Source organism: Dryobates pubescens, chromosome 9 (assembly GCF_014839835.1).
Source record: "Dryobates pubescens isolate bDryPub1 chromosome 9, bDryPub1.pri, whole genome shotgun sequence".
NCBI classification, from domain to species: domain Eukaryota; kingdom Metazoa; phylum Chordata; class Aves; order Piciformes; family Picidae; genus Dryobates; species Dryobates pubescens.
Window position 1 is genome coordinate 5,492,512 of NC_071620.1, and position 21,450 is coordinate 5,513,961.

The 21,450-nt window shown below is 45.3% G+C and overlaps 2 protein-coding genes across 2 annotated transcripts in view; one reads left to right on the forward strand and one right to left on the reverse strand.

Moving 5' to 3' along the window:
• Positions 1 to 10,459, forward strand: part of LOC104299417 (sodium-dependent neutral amino acid transporter B(0)AT3) — a 38,442-nt gene extending 27,983 nt beyond the window's left edge. The window contains exons 8-14 of the mRNA XM_009899576.2: positions 415 to 527; positions 820 to 948; positions 1,902 to 2,058; positions 4,409 to 4,613; positions 5,741 to 5,900; positions 8,902 to 9,064; positions 10,247 to 10,459. Of these exons, the coding sequence (XP_009897878.2) occupies positions 415 to 527; positions 820 to 948; positions 1,902 to 2,058; positions 4,409 to 4,613; positions 5,741 to 5,900; positions 8,902 to 9,064; positions 10,247 to 10,459 (1,140 nt within the window). The remainder of the gene's footprint in view (positions 1 to 414; positions 528 to 819; positions 949 to 1,901; positions 2,059 to 4,408; positions 4,614 to 5,740; positions 5,901 to 8,901; positions 9,065 to 10,246) is intronic.
• A 4,838-nt stretch (positions 10,460 to 15,297) lies between these two features.
• TERT (telomerase reverse transcriptase) overlaps positions 15,298 to 21,450 on the reverse strand; it is a 36,116-nt gene continuing 29,963 nt past the window's right edge. Inside the window, exons 15-16 of the mRNA XM_009899575.2 lie at positions 20,033 to 20,170; positions 15,298 to 15,401 (exon numbers count right to left, since the gene is read on the reverse strand). Coding sequence (XP_009897877.2) covers positions 15,298 to 15,401; positions 20,033 to 20,170 — 242 coding nt within the window. The remainder of the gene's footprint in view (positions 15,402 to 20,032; positions 20,171 to 21,450) is intronic.

Sequence of the window (21,450 nt, forward strand, 5' to 3'; positions counted from 1 at the left end):
ACCTCCCCTGGTGCAGCTTGAGACTCTGTCCTCTTGTTCTGTCACAGGTTGCCTGAGACAAGAGACCAACCCCCACCTGGCTACAACCTCCTTTCGGGAAGCTGTGGAGAGCAATGAGGTCTCCCTTGAGCCTCCTCTTCTCCAGGCTAAACAACCCCAGCTCCCTCAGCCTCTCCTCATAGGGCTTGTGCTCGAACTACATACCTTTAACAGACCAAATTCTGTCCTCAGAAACACCTGCTTTTACTGACACATTTTGTACAAGTACAAATTCCCACTGGCACTGTATTTATATGGAGACACAACTCACAATTTCAGAAGTGAAATGAGACAGATGAGGGAGGGAAACTGGGGAAGAAAAAGATGATAATATTAATTTAAGCCTAATCAATGCATTCATTCAAACTATTCCAGCTGAACACTCTGAAAAATCCCAGGGTATGGCTTGATGCAGCTACCCAGATTTTCTTCTCCCTCTCTTTGGGTTTTGGAGGGCTTATTGCATTCTCAAGCTACAATCCACCAAAGTAAGTAGAATCACACCCCTTATAAACTGGCTGCATTCTTGCTGCATTCTGTGCAGTTTTCCAGGATCCTCAAATCTCTTTCCTTTAGCTAGTGATAAAAGACCTTACTTTCTTCTTAAGAATCTTAACAGCTGATGTCTTTCAGAAAGGCCAAATTGATTTTCTGATGGGGGGGGGGGGGGGGGGGGGTGCAATCTAAAAAAAAATGATGTTTGTGGAAATGTCCAAGAGAATCCCAGATTAAATGCTGCCCTTTTTTCAGTCACTTCACTTGTTTGAATGCTTTTTCTAGCAATGACTGTGAGAAGGATGCTGTGACAGTGGCACTCGTGAACAGCATGACATCCCTCTACGCCTCCATCCCAGTCTTTTCTGTTTTGGGGTTTAAAGCAACCACAGGCTACTGGGACTGCCTGGACAGGTGAGAAACTTGTGTTTCCAGTGTTAATACTGTGGTTCAGTAAATCATAGAACCAGTAAGGTTGAAAAAGACCTCAGAGGTCATCAAGTCCAACCTGTCACCCAACACCTCATGGCGAGGAAACCATGGCACCAAGTGCCACGTCCAATCCCCTCTTGAACACCTCCAGGGATGGTGACTCCACCACCTCCTGGGGCAGCACATTCCAAGGGCCAAGCACTCTTTCTGGGAAGAACTTCTTCCTAACATCCAACCTAATCCTGCCCTGGCACAGCTTGAGGCTGTGTCCTCTTGTCCTGGTGCTGGTTGCCTGGGAGAAGAGACCAACCTCCTCCTGCCCACAACCACCCTTCAGGTAGTTGTAGACAGCAATAAGGTCTGCCCTGAGGCAAAAAGTATACTCCAGCAAAAACTACCCCCAACAATGGAATGCAATGAATATAGACAGGATTGACAATATTATACAGATATTTTCAATTAGCAAATAACAAGGAAACCCCCCATGTCCAGAAGACCAGGGAAGCTATTCCTCTGCCCCACCCCCCCAAAACACCCCCACCCCCCTGTACCAGAGAGAGAAAAGAGGGCTGGAGAGAAAGCAGCGTTAGTCTTATCTCAAAGCCAGCCAGAAGCACCGTTATCTCCCAGGCGAAGCAAAACAGCCAAGGTCAGAAAAGAAGAGAAAAGGAATGGGAATGGAAGTGAAATGTGAAGAATTGTTATGGTACAGCTCATATTATCCCAGACATTCATCCAATGAACTTGTTCAGAATAATCTTCTGTTTTCCTTTTTGCACCCAGTAGTGATTTCTTTATATTCTTCTACTTTTCTGCTTGAAATCTGCAGCTACATTTTAAAGGCATAGCCTCAAACTGCCACACACCTGCCATAACATTTCTAACCACATCCTCTGCAAACATTTAAAGTGATGAAGTGTTGGCTTCTCTGGCAGGAACATCAACAGTATCATCAATGTGTTTGATCTTCCAGAAGAAAGCATCGTGAGACAGAACTACACAGCTTGGATTAGTTTCCTAAACTCATCACATCCAGAAAAAATTGCTGGACTCAAACTGAAAAGCTGTGACCTTCAAGAATTTCTTGACCAGGTACTTCCAACAAAGCAACCCTTAGGACAAAATATGTAGAAAGGTTAATATCTTTTCTTCCAAAGCACTTGTACTTTACCTGCAATGAATGTGTTGAATACAATCAGGAAACAAAACAATATTTCAAAAGCTGAACTAACACTGCTATGTGACAGCCTGAGCTCAAAGCTCTCTGTGAATTACACCTTGCCATCACAAAGCTGGACACTAGATTCCTGCTTTGGTTTATAGGAATAAGCACAACAGAGCAAAACTTCTAGCTGAAGGATTGTGGGAAAAAATGCTGAATGGGAGTTTCCTAAATCCCTGCTTAGGAAAATAGCACAGAATCTGTGAAACTGGTCACTTTCCCCATCTTTCTACTCATAGAACCATGGAATTATTAGGGTTGGAAGGGACCTCAAGGATCATCTAGTTCCAACCCGGTACACCTCACACTACAGCAGGCTGCTCACAGCCACATCCAGCCCAGCCTTAAAAACCTCCAGGCATGAGGCTTCCACCACCTCCCTGGGCAACCTGTTCCAGTGTCTCACCACCCTCATGGGGAAGAACTGCTTCCTAACATCCAATCTGAATCTACCCATTTCTAGTTTTGTTCCATCCCCTCCAGTCCTATCATTACCTGACACCCTCTAAAGTCCCTCCCCAGCTCTCTTGTAGCCCCCTTCAGATACTGGAAGGCCACAATTAGGTCTCCTCGGAGACTTCTCGAGACTGAACAGCCCCAACTCCCTCAGTCTGTCCTCAAAGGAGAGGAGCTCCAGCCCTCTGGTCATACTCATGGCCCTTCTCTGGACACGTTCCAGGACCTCCAGATCCTTCTTGTACTAGGGGCTCCAGAACTGGACACAGTTGTCCAGGTTGGGTCTCACCAGAGCAGAGTAGAGGGGGAGAATCACCTCCCTCAACCTGCTGGCTCTGCTTCTCTTGATGCAGCCCAGGATCTGATTTGCTTTCTGGGCTGCAAGTGCACATTGAGAGATCATGTTGAGCTTCTCATCCCCCAGCACCCTCAAGTCCTTTTCTTCAGGGCTGCTCTCAAGCCAGTTGCTGCCCAGCCTATATGAGTGACTGGGATTGCCCCAATTCAGATGCAGGTCTTGGTCTTGCACTTGCTCTTGTTGAACCTCATGAGGTTGTCATGGGCCCAAAGCTCCAGCCTGCCAAGTTCCCTCTGGATAGCATCCCCCCCCTCCAGTGTGTCTGCTGCATCACACAGCTTGGTGTCATCAGCAAACTTGCTGAGGGTGCACTCAATGCCACTGTCCATGGCACCAAAAAAGATGTTAAACAAGCCTGGTCCCAGTACTGATCCCTGAGGGACTCCACTTGTCACTGGCCTCCACTTGGACATGGACCCATTGACAGCCACCCTTTGGGTGCAGCCTCTTGTCCTTTCTGGTTTTCCTCTTCTCTGCACAGGATCTCACCAACGTGTTTTTTACCTCCAACATCACCCTACCCCAGCAAAATACATCGTGATCCCCACCCTTTCCCTTCTTTTCCAACCCTTGAAAAACATTTCCCCATCATTAAGCACAGATTTTTCTCCTGTGTTTACTTCTTCAACTTCATTCCACTTGTTCCAGTGACCCCACCCAGTCCTATAACACTCATTCACTACTCATCCATTTGTACTTCCTTGTTACAAGTCCTTATCACCTAATGAGAAAAAAACCAATCAATAAAAATGGGGCCATAGTTGCAGGAGAGACCAAAATGAAAGGAGCTTGAGAAGAAATAAAAACACAACTCTTAGGACAAAAGGGTGGACACAAGCCCTGTGAGGAGAGGCTGAGGGAGCTGGGGTGGTTTAGCCTGGAGAAGAGGAGGCTCAGGGGAGACCTTATTGCTCTCCACAACTACCTGAAGGGAGGTTGTAGACAGGCAGAGGTTGGTCTCTTCTCCCAGGCAACCAGCACCAGAACAAGAGGACACAGTCTCAAGCTGCACCAGGGGAGGTTTAGGCTGGATGGGAGGAGAAAGTTCTTCATAGAAAGAGTGATTTGCCATTGGAATGTGCTGCCCAGGGAGGTGGTGGAGTCACCATCCCTGGAGGTGTTCAAGAGGGGACTGGACGGGGCACTTGGAGCCATGGTTTAGTTGTCGCGAGGTGTTAGATACTAGGTGATAGGTTGGGCTTGATGATCTCTGAGGTCTTTTCCAACCTGGTTGATTCTGTGATTCACAATGAAACCTTCCTCTACCACTACTCACTACCCATTTTTAAAACTGCTACCTGCCACAGGTCACTCCTGGCTCCAGGGAAGGACACAAGTGTGTTATAATTCTATCCACATAAGACACCATGGTAATGTTTATGTTTATCTGTTTGTGAATTCTGCAGAGTGTGTCAGGAACTGGCTTGGCTTTCATTGTTTTCACTCAAGCCATCATCCTCATGCCAGGCTCCCAGGCCTGGGCCATCCTGTTTTTCATAATGTTGTTCAGCTTGGGCCTTTCCTCTATGTTTGGGAACATCGAGGGAGTCTTCACTCCTCTTCTAGAGCTTCAAATGGTATCTAAATCAATACCCAAAGAGGTATTATCTGGTAAGGTCTTTGCTTTGCTTTTCTCTGTTTAAAGAATGTGGCTTCTTTATGGAAGTGCAAACTACCAACTGCTTCAAAAGTACCACAGCAGGATTAAGAGTTTGTAATATTAACTGAGTCATCTCATAGGATTAGTAAGGGCAGTGGATTTTGCTTGCAGAAGATAAGTACTTAGATGAGGTAGCAGTTATGGCAGAAGCTGTCAGATGACAACATGATATTGCCCTTGCCAGTTTTCCCCTTAGCTTGGAGGAGCTGTTTGAGAAAGCCTGATAAACTGCCATTCCTGGAGACGAGTGCGCTCTGAGCTGTTGTAGACTTTGGGAAGAGCCGTGTTTGCACTCAAGCCTTTGGCACCAAACAGTCACTTTAGGGCAGCCAGGGACATCGGCTGGTCTGCCATAATCAGCTGCACATGAATTTACTACATCGCCACAACTGGGGTCATTCACCCTGGTTTCATTCAGGGTTAGGTTGCTACAAAGTACTTCACGTTTACCGTGAGCACGCCCGAGCACAAAATTACCCCTTCGAAAGCAAGGAGTAAGAGATCACAGTCCTGTTCTTGCCCCCAAACTGCAATATTTCAACCAGAGACAGTTACTGAATACAACCTGCTCCTCAACAACCACACTCAATAGGAGTCTGAGAGATCCTGCTGTGAAATAGGCCTAGAAAACTTTCTGCCAGTTTGAAGTAATGGATTAAGACTCCTGCAGTGTGCCCATTCAAATTCCTATGGGAACTATTGCTGTCATGCCTTTTTAGGGTCTTCCTAGAGCAGCTTAAATAATAGCCTTCTCATTTTACTGCTGCTTACATAGAGACAAATTATTTTCAGCAGCCCAGGTTGTCTGCTGAAAGTACTAACCACTAAAGGATGCTCCAAGTCACACAAATGCATTCCTCCTGCAACAGTGTGTTGCCTCTTGGCCAACAAACAAGGGAAAGCTGAGTTTAGGAAGCAGCATCAGCTAAGTCAAAACCAGCTTGTTGTAGTCCCATGGAGGGAGAGAGAGTAAAAAGTCCCTAGGACAAGAGTGAAAACCATTTAGATCAAAAATATACTCCAAAAGTTTGTTTCACTACTGCAGTAATAAAAATACATTATTTTCCCCCCCTTTCAGGTATAATATGTCTGGTTTGCTTCCTCATTGCTCTGTGTTTCACACTGGGTTCAGGGAGTTACTGGATTGACATTTTTGACAGCTATGCAAGCTCCTTGCCTCTTCTGGTCATCGCTTTCTTTGAGGTGGTTGGGGTTGTGTACGTCTATAAAATGGAAAGGTACGTTGGAAACCAGGGAGGAATGAGTGAGAAACCACTGAGGAATGGTATAATGTGAGAAAACATCAGTTTTCCTCTCAATCCATGTATGTTACATACAGGCACACAGCACTAACTGATTTCTGTAGCACTTACCAGTTCTGTGAATGGAGTCACTCTTTGGATCAAGTCTCCTGTATTAGTAAAATAGGAAGGATAATCTCTGCAGAGCACTCATGGAAGGGGTTAGTGGGGGAGGGGAGGTTGGTCTAAGTATTAAGCTAGAAAGTCAACAGCCATTGTAGCTCTCTGGACAATGGGAGCAACACCATTTTCCTCAAATATCCTTCTGCTGTCTTCTTTACTTTTGTATTTTTCATTTATCATTATCTTCCTCACCAAACTTCACAGGAAGCAGCATGCAGCTGCTTACATCCCCTCCATTACAAGGCTCAGCCTGCATGCTAAGAGTTTTCACAGTCACAGACATTAATTAAATTCATTCTTCAGTTTAAAAGATTTCCTACATCCTCTGTTAACTGCAAATGCCACTGTAAACTTGGCTTCTCTAGTCAGGGCCCTTCCAGTCCAGAAATCTCCCCAGTTCTCAATAAAGATTAATATTTCCACCCCCCACCCCCCTATAATTTATTCAATCACAAGCTGGGACTTCATCTTTCCAATTCTTACTCTGACACTGGAATTATGAAGGTCCCAAATTTTTTCTTGTGGATGAGTTTGTGTATTAGTCAGAGTGGCTGGAAAGCAGCCAGGTGGAGAGGGACCTGGGGGTGCTGGTTGATGGTAGGCTGAACATGAGCCTGCAGTGTGCCCAGGCAGCCAAGAGGGCCAATGGCATCCTGGCCTGGATCAGGAACAGTATGGCCAGCAAGAGCAGGGAGCTCATTCTGCACCTGTACACTGCACTGGTTAGGCTGCACCTCGAGTACTGTGTCCAGTTCTGGGCCCCTCAGTTTAGGAAGGATGGAGCGAGTCCAGAGAAGGGCAACAAAGTTGGTGAGGGGTTTGGAACACAAGCCCTATGAGGAGAGGCTGAGGGAGCTGGGGTTGCTTAGCCTGGAGAAGAGAAGGCTCAGGGGAGACCTTATTGCTCTCTACAACTACCTGAAGGGAGGTGGTAGCCAGGACACAGTCTCAAGCTGTGCCAGGGGAGGTTTAGGCTGGAGGTTAGGAGGAAGTTTTACACAGAGAGAGTGATTGCCCATTGGAATGGGCTGCCTGAGGAGGTGGTGGGGTCGCCGTCTCTGGGGGTGTTCAGGCTTGACAGGATGCTTGGTTGCATGGTTTAGTTGATTAGGTGGTGTTGGATGATAGGTTGGACACGATGATCTTGAAGGTCTCTTCCAACCTGGTCTATTCTATTCTATTCTATTCTATTCTATTCTATTCTATTCTAATGAACTCACATTTGGCCAGTGCTGTTTGCATTGCCAAGCTGTTTCAGTATCATCCAAACTCAAATCCTACCACAAGCTATAAGCGCAACACTCACAAACTGAAGAAAAACATATTTTCCTCAAGTCCCGGCATTAAACTTTTTAGATCAAGTGTTAAGGCCTTGGAGCACTTCCCTTGTTAAAGGGTGAGAACTCCAGGGCTGTACTATCATAAATTATTTCAAGCATCCCTCTTGCTGCCCATTGCAGCTAGCAATAAAAGTAGAAGTAAGCAATAAAATCTGGTTTCACATGCCACAGCAGACTCTGGAGTCCACAGAACCTGCATGTTCTCTGTTGCGCTAGTACTCATGTACTTTTCCCTCTTTATTGCTACAAGCATGGCCAAATAAGGTTTTCCCAGCTTTCAAGAGAACTTCTAATATTTTCAATTAGATTAATAGAATAGAATAGAATAGAATAGAATAGAATAGAATAGAATAGAATAGAATAGAATAGAATAGAATAGAATAGAATAGAATAGACCAGGTTGGAAGAGACCTTCAAGATCATCGCGTGCAACCTATCATCCAACACCATCTAACCAACTAAACCATGGCACCAAGCACCCCATCCAGTCTCCTCCTAAACACCTCCAGTGATGGCAACTCCACCACCTCCCCAGGCAGCTCATTCCAATGGGCAATCACTCTCACTATGAAGAACTTCTTCCTAACCTCCAGCCTAAACCCCACCCAGCACAGTTTGAGACTGTGTCCTCTTGTTCTGGTGCTGGTTGCCTGCTGTTTGAAAACGCACACACACACACACACACACACACACATACACTCTTCCTATTCCAGATTACAACCTTTTTTCTAACTTGAAAGATACAAATTTTCCTCTAACTACCAAATCCAGAGCCATGTATCTACTCCCCATCCAATGTAACGGGTATATGTAAATGAGACACTTGAAGGTGTCCAGAGAAGGGCAATGAGGCTGGGGAGAGGTCTCCAGCACAAGCCCTATGAGGAGAGGCTGAGGGAGTTGGGGTTGTTTAGCCTGGAGAAGAGGCAGCTCAAGGGAGACCTTATTGCTCTCCACAGCTTCCTGAAAGAAGGTTGTAGCCAGGTGGGGGTTGGTCTCTTTTCCCAGGCAACCAGTGACAAAACAAGAAGACACAGTCCCAGGCTGCACCAGGGGAAGTTTAGGCTTGAGGTGAGGAGAAAGTTCTTCACACAAAGAGTTGTTAGCCATTGGAGTGTGCTGCCCGGGGAGGTGGTGGAGTCACCATCCCTGGAGGTGTTCAAGAGGGGATTGGATGTGGCACTTGGTGCCATGGTCTAGTAGTCATGAGGTCTGTGGTGACAGGTTGGACTTGATGATCTTTGAGGTCTTTTCCAACCTTGTTGATTCTATGATTCTATGACAATGTAACACGTTATTGATACTTGATAGGCATTGGTAAAGACTTAATTTATTGGCAAGTTATTAAGGAAGGGTATGGAGCAGAAAGATTTATGGAGTTGCACCATGTATTTAAAACTTCAGAGAAAAATATGAAAAGTGAAACCTTTACCACTGAAACCTGCCACCATCACAAATATGCCTCCTCTTAAAAGGTTCAGTAAAGATTTGAAACAGATGACTGGACGAAAACCCAATCTCTACTGGCAGATCACATGGAGGTTTATCAGCCCTCTGCTCCTGCTCATTGTCTTCATGGCCTTCGTGATGCTTCAGACACAGAAGTCACCAACCTATGCAGCCTGGAACCCTAAATATGTATGTTCCCCAATACTTCTCTGCCTTACTATCCTTTATAATCCTTGCCATCTACTGCATAATGCAGCCTGAAGTGATGCAGTGCTCAGAATGAGAAGTCTCCAGTGTGCACAGAGGTTACCCATAACTAAAATGTGTTTCTGCTGACAGAGCCTCTTCTTGAGGAGTCCTGCATAGCCTGTGGTCATGTTTCTCACAGATGTGTGTAATGCAGAGAACTGCTGAAGTGAATGCTCTCTCAGACAGCTCCATACTTGCAGGGTGTTCAGAGGTGGAACAAATGCATGAGCAGAGCTTTAGAGCTGCATGGCAGATGCCAGGGATGAAAATATTTCTCCGTGAGAACTACCAGTATCTCTGGGGCCCTGATGAATACATGAATATGTACTTTTGACAAGCAGGGAGGAAGGGAGGGAGGCAGTGGTCCAGTAATAGCATTGGTTAACTGGGCACCAAAGATACATCAAAGCTGAAAACACTGGGGCTGGACATTACTGTCTCACATTGGTTGCAGTTTCTTGGATCCCTGTCAAATACACCCTGCTAAGAGATTCTGGCCTTAAACTGCCTGAGGATTATCCAGTACCAGTGACTCTTCCAAATGCCTTGAAGCATCTATCATCCCAAAATAAAACTCAGCTACAGACTTGCAGAAATTGCTTTATCACCATTCCTCCCATAGGAATCTTCCCTATTTGGCAAAAAGCAGGCTTGGTAATTGCTGAGACCAGTTCAGATTTTAGTACTCAGAAAAATAACCCAAGCTTAACCAAGAGAGGTGTTCAAGGGGAGATTGGACATGGCACTTGGTGCCATGGTCTAGTTGTGAGGTCTGTTGGGACAGGTTGGACTTGATGATCCTTGGGGTCTCTTCCAACCTTAGTTATACTTAGTTATACTGTGATACTGTGAAAGTTTGGTAATTCTTGGGGCAAGCCCTGCATCCCTAGGAATGTGTCACACTCCCAGCTACGAATCTTTGAAACTGTCAATCACTGACAACCATCTTCAGACCCACAAGAAGGGTATACAGAGGTCATGGCCACTGAAAACTATTGTAGAGCAAGAGCAAAACCTTTTCTATCCTTATTATAACAGTTTAAGAAAATGCAAATGGAAATCCTACCAAACTTCAAGTGTGCCTACCAATTATTTCTTTTGTTTGCCTTTTTGTCTCCACAGGAAGGCTTCCCTATGAAAGAGGAGAAAGTTTATCCACCATGGGTACTGGCCATCTGTGTGCTGTTAGCTCTCCTTCCCTGTGTGTTTGTGCCTCTGATAGCACTCTTCCATCTGATCAAACGAATGCGCAGCAGCAAGGACCCAAACTTAGTGCCACCAGAAGTGTTTTCATGTCAGAGGGCTAAGAGCAACTTCTCTCATCCAAAGGAATAAACACTGATTACAACTGTCTCTAAACAAAAACAAGACAGCCTCTGTCAGACATGATTAGCTGCAGTATGGTATCATCCAAACAACCTGGTTTAGGCAGTTCATATAGAATAGAATAGAATAGAATAGAATAGAGTAGAGTAGAGTAGAGTAGAGTAGAGTAGAGTAGAGTAGAGCAGAGTAGAATAGAATAGAATAGAATAGAATAGAATAGAATAGAATAGACCAGGTTGGAAGAGACCTTCAAGATCATCGCGTCCAACCCATCAACCAATCCTACCCACCTAATCAACTAAACCATGGCACCAAGCACCCCATCAAGTCTCCTTCTGAACACCTTTATGTTTATGTTTGTGTTTAGTCAGTCACTCTTTCCTACTCTAGAAGCAATACTGTTTTGTTTCCTTTTTTCCCCCCAAATAATATCACAACAGTTTTATTAACCTTGACCCTCCTACCTCCTGTCCTGCTAATTGAAAGCCAACCAAATTGCTTTAACCCTTTCTTGCATTACCAACTTCATGTCTCTCCCAGGCCAGACTAAATTTGGAAAGCCTGCTAATTGTTGTAAGTCCTCTCTGTCTTCCTTCACTTCTCTTCAAAAAACCCACCAATCGGTCCTAAGGATCAGCAACATCAAAGAAATTGGAACAGCAGAACCTACAGTTTTGCTCCCTAACCCCTCCCTGACTGATGTAGAATGGAAGCTCTTAAAGAGTAAGGACTCCTCCTCCTGTCCATTACACACTGCTTCTTGTAAATCCCCATACACCTTTAAATAGCAGTAATCTTGTCATTGTTTCATATTCTCAAGCATTGAAAAGACCAAAAATAAAGCATCAGAAGTTAAAAGCATGTACATGAAGTAAAACTGAGTAATTAACTCTGCACAAATCTCTTACCTCAGCAGATTCCAGAATTTATTGGAGAAGCAAATTTATAATAAGCATACTTTACATCTTTATTGATGATCTGGATGAGGGCATTGAGTCCATCATCAGTAAATTTGCTGACGACACCAACTGGAGGGTAGAGAGGCTCTGCAGAGGGACCTCGACAGGCTGGGCAGATGGGCAGAATCCAATAGCATGAGACTGAACACATCCAAGTGCCAGGTTCTGCACATTGGCCACAGCAACCCCATGCAGAGCTACAGGCTGGGGTCAGAGTGGCTGGAGAGCATCCAGGCAGAGAGGGACCTGGGGGTACTGGTTGATGGTAGGCTAAACACGAGCCTGCAGTGTGCCCAGGCAGCCAGGAGGGCCAATGGCATCCTGGCCTGGATCAGGAACAGTGTGGACAGCAGGAACAGGGAGGTCATTCTGCCCTGTACCCTGCACTGGTTAGGCCACACCTTGAGTCCTGTGTCCAGTTCTGGGCCCTTCAGTTTAGGAAGGATGTTAATTTGCTGGAACATGTCCATAGAAGGGCAACAAAGTTGGTGAGGGGTTTGGAACACAAGCCCTATGAGGAGAGACTGAGGGAGCTGGGGTTGCTTAGCCTGGAGAAGAGGAGACTCAGGGGTGACCTTACTGCTCTCTACAACTACCTTAAGGGAGGTTGTAGACAGGCAGAGGTTGGTCTCTTCTCCCAGGCAACCAGTACCAGAACAAGAGGACACAGTCTCAGGCTGCGTCAGGGGAGGTTTAGGCTGGAGGTTAGGAGGAAGTTTTACACAGAGAGAGTGATTGCCCATTGGAATGTGCTGCCCGGGGAGGTGGTGGAGTCACCATCACTGGAGGTGTTCAGGAAGAGACTGGATGGGGTGCTTGGTTCCATGGTTTAGTTGATTAGGTGGTGCTGGATGATAGGTTGGACTCGATGATCTTGAAGGTCTTTTCCAACCTGGTCTATTCTATTCTATTCTATTCTATTCTATTCTATTCTATTCTATACCATACCTCCAGTTTATTCCCCTTTATTGCTGAACACAGTAACTGAATAGTGCAATGCAAGCATAGATGTACAGAAGCCTCTAAGTGCCTGCAACCTTACATGACATGACAATGAAGTTAATCTTTACTCAAAAACCTGTTTTCCTGCACTTGGCTGCAGAACCTGGCCACTCTGCAGTCATGGGAAAGGAGGATTCTCTCAATCATGATACTCAGGTAACCAGTAGTCTCTGCAGAAACATAGGGCAAGTATGTGAGGATAAGGTGCAGCAAAGCTTTTCGCCCAAGTCATTTATAATCAAGAGAGCAAGATAAGGAAAATAGAGGCAATTTTGGTGTTTAGCCTTGTGTGGCTACACAGCAGTAAAGTTTCATAAAAGGTAACTGGCATTTGGCCATACAGTGAAGATCAACCATAGAATGGTTTGGGCTGGAAGGAACTTCAAAGGTCACCTAGTCCACACCCCCCTGCCATGGGCAGGGACACCTTCCACTAGACCAGGTTGCTCAAAGCCCCATCCACACTGGTATTGAACGGTTCCGGGGAGGGGGAATCCACAACCTCTCTGGGCACCCAGTTCCAGAGTCTCAATGCCCTCATGGTAAAGAATTTCTTCCTTAGAATGAGACTTAAACTCTGCAGAGCAAAGGCAGCTACTTAACTCCTTGAAACCAGTGCAAGGAAACCAGCAAGCCTGGGAAGGAGATACTTGAGAATTTTCTCTGGTGGTTTTTGCTGTGTATTTATTTCCATCTGTTTACAGATGGCCTTCAGCAACAGCAGTTACAGTTTAAAATTGATGACTCAGCAAGCAGTGCTGGGGAAAAGCAAACACTGACTCAGGGAACTGCAAGCATTGCACTTCATGCAGCTTATTTTATCAGAGTATTTATTGTGATATCAAGGAATAATGGGCTAATCCAAGACACTGAATGGTACATTCCTTCCATTCTCCATGCTAGAGCATCCTGTGGAAGCCACAGCCCCATTCTTTTCTAGGAGGGTCCTGGAATGACACAAAAACCCTTTAACATCAAAACTTGAAACAATAAAATGGTTTGGCTTGCATGGAATGTAAGCTCAAACATTCAGAAGCAGGTCTATCCGTGATGTTTTCCAGTCCTCCCAAGCCCTTATCTGCAATGCTTTCTGAAACACGGAGCAATTCAGCACAGTTCTTGTTCCAGTTATCTACTCCACTTATCGAGGACATTCTTTTGAACACTCTGTATGTTTGTCTTGGGACACTCTGTAAGTTTGTCTTGGGACACAGTCTCAAGCTGCACCAGGGGAGATTTAGGCTGCATGTTAGGAAGAAATTCCTCACAGAGAGGCTGGCCATTGGCATGGGCTGCCCAGGGAGGTGGTGGGGTCACCATCACTGGGGTGTTTAGAAAGAGACTGGATGAGGCACTTGGTGCCATGATTTAGTTGATTAGATGGTGTTGGGTGATAGATTGGACTTGATGATCTCAAAGGTCTTTTCCAACCTGGTTAATTTTGTATTCTGTATTTCTTTTATATAGTGAAGTTTGGACACTTTCCCATTCATCTTGAGCTGTACTGGTTATGGTTCTTATCTAGCTTTAAAACCCTATGTACAGTGTCAGTCTTCCTCACCCAACACCATCTAATCAACTAAACCATGGCACTAAATGCCTCATCCAGTCTCTTTTTAAACACTTCCAGTGATGGAAGCCCCATCCCTAGAGGCTTTTAAGGCCAGGCTGGCTGTGAGCAATCTGATGTAGTGTGAGGTGTCCCTGCCCATGGCAGGGGGGTTGGAACTAGATGATCCTTGAGGCTCCTTCCAACCCCAACAATTCTGTGATTCTATTCAAAGTATATAAAACATATACTAAACATAACCAGCTTTAATGCTGAAATTTTGGCATGTATTAGGTGAGTTCTCTGCAGCATAGGATTTATAATCTACACATCCTGCACTGGTTAGGCTGCACCTCGAGTACTGTGTCCAGTTCTGGGCCCCTCAGTTTAGGAAGGATGTTGACTTGCTGGAATGTGTCCAGAGAAGGGCAACAAAGATGGTGAGGGGTTTGGAACACAGCCCTATGAGGAGAGGCTGAGGGAGCTGGGGTTGCTTAGCCTGGAGAAGAGGAGACTCAGGGGTGACCTTATTGCTCTCTACAACTACCTTAAGGGAGGCTGTAGACAGGCAGAGGATGTTGGTCTCTTCTCCCAGGCAACCAGCACCAGAACAAGAGGACACAGTCTCAAGCTGCAGCAGGGCAGGTTTAGGCTGGAGGTTAGGAGGAAGTTTTACACAGAGAGAGTGATTGCCCACTGGAATGGGCTGCCCGAGGAGGTGGTGGAGTCACCATCACTGGAAATGTTCAGGAGGAGACTTGATAGGGTGCTTGGCTGCATGGTTTAGTTCATTAGGTGGTGCTGAATGATAGGCTGGACATGGTGATCTTGAAGGTCTCTTCCAAACTGGCCTGGCCTATTCTATTCTATTCTCCCTAGCCTTGTGCAGGTAACTGTTTTTCAGGACAGGGCAGGATGTTAAAGATTACTATAAAATAAAGGCATTGGAGACAAGTACTGCAAATAACCAAACAGTTTACTATTACAGAATAGCCTGCCACAGAAAGAGGTAAGGCCCAGTTCTTCAGCAACAACAACACACTGAAACAAAGAAGTAGGTCTGTCCACGCAGAACACAGTTGAATGATGCCTTCAATCATGAAGCCAGGAATTCCTGAATGAAACCAAGTCAGTTATTTCAAATGGCCTGTGAATGTACAGACAAACACAAACAAGAGTGTATTAACAAAGCCGCCCGCTCTGCATCCTTGTGTGGTATCTGAGAAACAAACGTGAGACACTTGTGAGCGAAGCTGGGTTTGGTCCACTCTACCAGAATAAACCACAGAGAAAAGCATCTAAAGATCTAGCAAAATTACAAGCAAAATAAACTTCAATCATTCCAGTATATGAGTGAAATCTTCACAAAGAGATGGGTCTGTCACTGTCCTCAGCAGAGCCATAGTATCCTTTGGGATGTTCCTGCGTAGCTGCATTTGACCTGCAAAAAGAACAGAAGTTATTCCTTACTGCTCCAAGTAACTAACGATTCTTGTTTCAGGGAAAAGGTTAATAAAGGAATGAAATCAAAGCTAGCTGAATCCAATGAAAAAGCTGAAAACATCTGGAGTATGGTGATTAAAAAAAGCCTGGAATCAAATATGCTGCATTTCTTCCACCTTTAAATTAGACTAATAAAAAGGTTAAAAGTCCTGTGTTAAAACAGCAAGGAATTAAGAAAAGCAAGGAGGAAATTCCTCCAGGAATGTCCTTGTAACACTTGGCTTGGATTTAAGAATCTCAAAGTATTTTTGAAAACTCTAAAGCCACTTAGTCAATAACTATATCCACCCAAAAAGGTCTTCTGTCAATCATAGAATCAATAAGGCTGGAGAAGACCTCAGAGATCATCAAGTCCAACCTATCACCCAACACCTCATGACTACTAAACCATGGCTTCAAGTGCCACCTCCAATCCCCTCTTGAACACCTTCAGGGACAGTGACTCCACCACCTCCCTGGGCAGCACATTTCAATGGCTAAAAACTCTCTCAGTGAAGAACTTTCTCCTCACCTCGAGCCTAAACTTCCCCTGGAGCAGCTTGAGACTGTGTCCTCTTGTTCTGGTGCTGGTTGCCTGGGAGAAGAGACCAACCTCCTCCTGCCCACAACCACCCTTCAGGTAGTTGTAGACAGCAATAGGTCTCCCCTGAGCCTCCTCTTCTCCAGGCTAAACAATCCCAGCTCCCTCAGCCTCTCCTCACAGGGCTGTGCTCAAGGCCTCTCCCCAGCCTTGTTGCCCTTCTCTGGACACATTCAAGTGTCTCAATGTCCTTCTTAAACTGAGGGACCCAGAACTGGACACAGTACTTGAGGTGTGGCCTAGCCAGTGATGAATACAGGGGCAGAATGACTTCCCTGCTCCTGCTGGCCACACTATTCTTGATGCAGGCCAGGATGCCATTGGCCTTCTTGGCCACCTGGGCACACTGCTGGCTCTAACCACAGTTACTTTGAAGACCCCATTTTCAACAGTGCTAAGGACAAGGGACAGGTCCTTATCTGGTTGCTAATGTTTACCTACAGCAGGAAGGTATTCTGAAACTTGCTCCCCCCTTGCACTTTCAGACATGACATCAAAGTAAGCCTATGCTTGGAACTGACATACACAAAAAGACTGTAAAAAATAAAATACATGGGAAATGCACCTTTCCCTGTGCCAGTGGGAGCTGCAATTCTCTGTGCTGTGTTTCATTGTAAGAGAAGAAAGGCCAGCAGCTTTGAATCACACCAGAGTCACCGAGTACACTGTCAACAGCATTATAGACAATAAAAAGGACTTTTAAAAGATTAGGAAGAACCTGTAGAATCCTAGCAACAGTTTAAGTCTGTTGCCCAAACAGAAGTGGCAAAATTGTCAATGGTGCAGAAAGGCAGAAGCACACAGTCAGTATTTGTTCTGTGCTTGGAGAGGAGACAGATGATGTATTTATATCTTACCACGATAAGGAAAGACTTGCTCCTTTCCCCACTGTTAATAATAGGAGGGACATTCAACAGTAACTATGTTTTAATACTTAACTCTGAGGAATGATGACAACTTGTACTGAGAAACCCCTAACTGTTGATATTTAACAGGTTCTCAAACCGTGGGAAGAAACTCCTCCTGAGAGCCTGTGAGCTTGGTATTGATTCCCACTGAGGGCAAAGGAAAGGCATGTTCAGGAGTTTATATCAATTCCTGTCAACAACATGATCTTACAGGTGGCATAGCTTTTATACAGCAAATAAACTCCAAAACATTCACCATCCTTTTTGCTGTCAAGTCAATGCAGGCACTACTAGCAGCCTTGGCACAGCAATCTGTAGCACAGCGATAACCATATAGAGATACTGAGCTAACCCTGAGAACCACTGAATTCCCTGTCACAGTTGCTCTAACATCCACACATGCTACTTGATTTCCAGTAGTAAGATGAAACTTAGTGTTCAAAAGGAACTCTGATATCTCTACATCATGCTCCTATCTGCAGTCACCTTCTCTACAGCGTGCTGTTCTGATTAGTTACTACCCAGGAATAAGTCTGGTTCAGGCCAAACAAAACTAACTTACAAGACTGAGTAGAAGACAGTGTCTCTTTATATAGATTTTAGCATGTTCCCACAGGATTGGGAGACTTAGTAATTCACTCAGTTTGGAAGAAAAAAAGAAATATAAACACTATATACAATCAGGTGGCTGAAAATAGCCTTCACCTCTGATCAGAGATCTTGGGAGCCATGGGGACAGTGATGCATGCTCATGACAAAGGTATGCACGAGGGTACCACTACAGATCACAAGATGTCTTTGTACAGCTTTAAAGTACCAGCACACTGATGTCTCACCCTAACCAACTCTTAAAGGAAGGAGAAATACACATGCAGACAAAACACCTCTCAAAATCAGAGTCGCTGGTTAAGTATTCCAGTGGCAAGACACCGAGCCAAACAGCTGTGCTCCTGCCAAATACCCTGTAGGTATTCTGGACTGCCTAAGTGGTTCACTAAGTATTGTGTCCACCCTTGCAGCACAGGAAGAACAGGGCTAGTGCAAGTACAGACAAGTTTTCAGGGGTCTATAAGCAAACAGAGATCTCTCAGAGATGGCATTAGTTACTTGGGCCCCAGTGATCTGTTGACCAATCACAGCAACAGCTTCCGTTTTTGGAATCACAACCTGCTAATTGTTTAGGCAGCCATCAAGCAAAAAAATCTCTGAACTTTTGACCTTCCTGCAGTGTACCTGGATGTCTCAGATATTTCCAAAAGAAATTGAATCATAGAATCAATAAGGTTGGAAAAGACCTCAAAGATCATAGAGTCCAACCTGTCACCCAACACCTCATGACTACTAAACCATGGCACCAAGTGCCATGTCCAATCCCCTCTTGAACACCTCCAGGGATGGTGACTCCACCACCTCCCTGGGCAGCACATTCCAATGGCTAACATCTCTCTCTGTGAAGAACTTTCTCTTCACCTCGAGCCTAAACTTCCTCTGACACAGCTTGAGACTGTGTCCTCCTGGGCCATGTACATAAAAAGAGAGTCACCTTGACATTGTGGTTGTGAAGAATGGGCTCTGCCTTAGAAAAGGTTAAGATTCATGAAAGATTAACTGCAAATTTCTCTTTTCAGGAGAATGTCACCACTAATTCTCTTGCTGTTGGAGTTTTCTGGCTCCACCCCCAGAGTATTCAGTAAATACACTAATAGCCCTCCCCAGGAATTCAGGAAGCAAGGTTATTCCACTTCTGCAAGGGCAATGCTCACTGTCAGAGAAGCCAAGTAATGGCCAGCTTTCCCTTCCTGGGTTAGAAATTGGGCATAGAGAGCTAAGCCTAGACCACACACAAGTTTTGTGTTAGTATTGAGGTTATGGAAAGGGGCTGTACATGAACAGCAGAAGGAACCCCAGTGGGAATCGTTATTCACACTAGGCACATACCACCTGCACTTCCCAGCCCATTTTGCCTGGCACCTGTGGTGCTGTGATTTTGTGGACAGCAGAGACCACTCTGATGGCAGATGCACACATCCACACATGGACAAGATTTTGCTGAACAATGGAGCCACCTGGGGCTGCACCTCCAACTTGAGTGTACTGCCAGATTCAGTAGCAAAGCATGTACACAGGTGGAAGACACAGCTCTGGCTTAGATTGTGGCCTATCAGTCAAAGATCCCAGGAGTTAAACCTTCATCATTAAGAGATGAAAACTCCTATGTGCCCTGTATGGATCTTAGAGAAGTGACACAGATCCCTGAGAAACAAATTATCTTACAGGGTTGTAACTTCTGCATTCATTCTCTGCTCAGTGCATCTGCCAGTGGCACCATTCACCACCACCCTCTGGGCCCAGCCCTCCAGCCAGCTCTTAACACAGCCCAGAGTGCTCCTGTCCAAGCACAGGGCACAGCCAGTGCTTCTGTTTCAGAGTGATCCTGGTGATACGTGTCCCAAGCTGTACCAGGGGAGGTTTAGGCTGGAGGTTAGGAAGAAGTTCTACACAGAGTGATTGCCCATTGGAATGGGCTGCCCAGGAAGGTGGTGGAGTCACCATCATTGGAGGTGTTCAGGAGGAGACTGGATGGGTGCTTGGTTGCATGGTTTAGTTGACTAGGTGGTGTTGGATGATAGGTTGGACACTATGATCTTGAAGGTCTCTTCCAACCTGGTCTATTCTATTCACATTTTTGTTTGCTATGAGATTACACTGCAGAAGGAACTCATTCAGCTGTGAATTGATGTACATTTTCAAACCCAGAAAACTGAGCATTCTTATTTCATTTAGTTAAACCTGCTGAGAATGCTTCTATGATTAACCCAACCTTATTAAGCTTCCTGAACCGTACAAACTGCCTGCCTGCCAAGTATCAATAGCTGTCCCTTGAGAACAAGGCTCTGGAACAGGCAGTGAAGAAAAGCAGTTTTAATCTGGCTACTTAGTAAATTCAAACAAAATCAAAAAGCCCATCTATGTAGATTCCAGAGCAAAAAATTAGGATAAGGAAACTTTCAAAGTCCATTAGATTTCAAGTTTCATTACAGTTAGCTACATTTCAAAGTGTGAAAATAACTGAATACTTACAAATCTTTAGGGGCTTAAGGAGGCATTTGTAAATAATTCTGTACTTGGACAGTTTGACAGTGAAGGCATGGTAGCACAGCCACTCTGCTGCCTCAAAAGGGAAGATGTCAGACACACCTTTGGTACCTAAGGCAAACCCTAGAGACAGAACAGGAAAAGAACATCACTGAACGTTATGAGCATTAAGAACAACAACCTCTCTTCCTATAAATTCATTCCAAGACTTCTATTAAAAACCTATGCAGTCAATTAACTCTCCAATGCCAATGAGTACTGAAAAACTAAAACCTGAAACATTTCAGTATTTTCAGGAAACTGAGTCTAAGTTGCCCAGGGAGGTCATGAATGACCTGGAAGTGTTCAAGGCCAGGTTGGACAAGGCCTTGAGCACCTCCAAAGGAGAATGTCACTGCCCATGGCAGGTGTGTTGGAACTACAAGATCTTCAAGGTCCCTTCCAATTTAAACCATTCCATAAACTGATGACTTCCTGCATTTACACATGCAGAATTACACAAGCATCAATCAGGCTGGAAAAGACCTCCAACATCATCTAATCTAACTGATCACCCAACCCTATCTAATCAATGTGGCTGTTCTTAATTGGTGGAGTGATTTGTCTGTATTTTTCACTCTTGATCTCCAAGGTCCCTTCCAACTTAAACCACTCCATAAATTTATGATTATGTTTACACATGCAGAATTACACACAGCATCAACCAGGCTGGAAAAGACCTCCAACATAGAATAGAATAGACCAGGTTGGAAGAGACCTTCAAGATCATCGTGTCCAACCTATCATCCAACACCACCTAATCAACTAAACCATGCAACCAAGCACCCTATCAAGTCTCCTCCTGAACACCTCCAATGATGGTGACTCCACCACCTCCCTGGGCAGCCCATTCCAATGGGCAATCACTCTCTCTGTGTAGAACTTCCTCCTAACCTCCAGCCTAAACCTCCCCTGGCACAGCTTGAGACTATGTCCTCTTGTTCTGGTGCTGGTTGCCTGGGAGAAGAGACCAACCTCTGCCTGGCTACAGCCTCCCTTCAGGTAGTTGTAGAGAGCAGTAAGGTCACCCCTGAGTCTTCTCTTCTCCAGGCTAAGCAACCCCAGCTCCCTCAGCCTCTCCTCATAGGGCTTGTGTTCCAAACCCCTCACCAACTTTGTTGCCCTTCTCTGGACACGCTCCAGCAAGTCAACATCCTTCCTAAACTGAGGGGCCCAGAACTGGACACAGGACTCAAGGTGTCACCTAACCAGTGCAGTATACAGAGGCAGAATGACCTCCCTGCTCCTGCTGGCCACACTGTTCCTGATGCAGGCCAGGAGGCCATTGGCCCTCCTGGGCACACTGCTGGCTCATGTTCAGCCTACCATTGACCTGTACCCCCAGGTCCCTCCCTGCCTGGCTG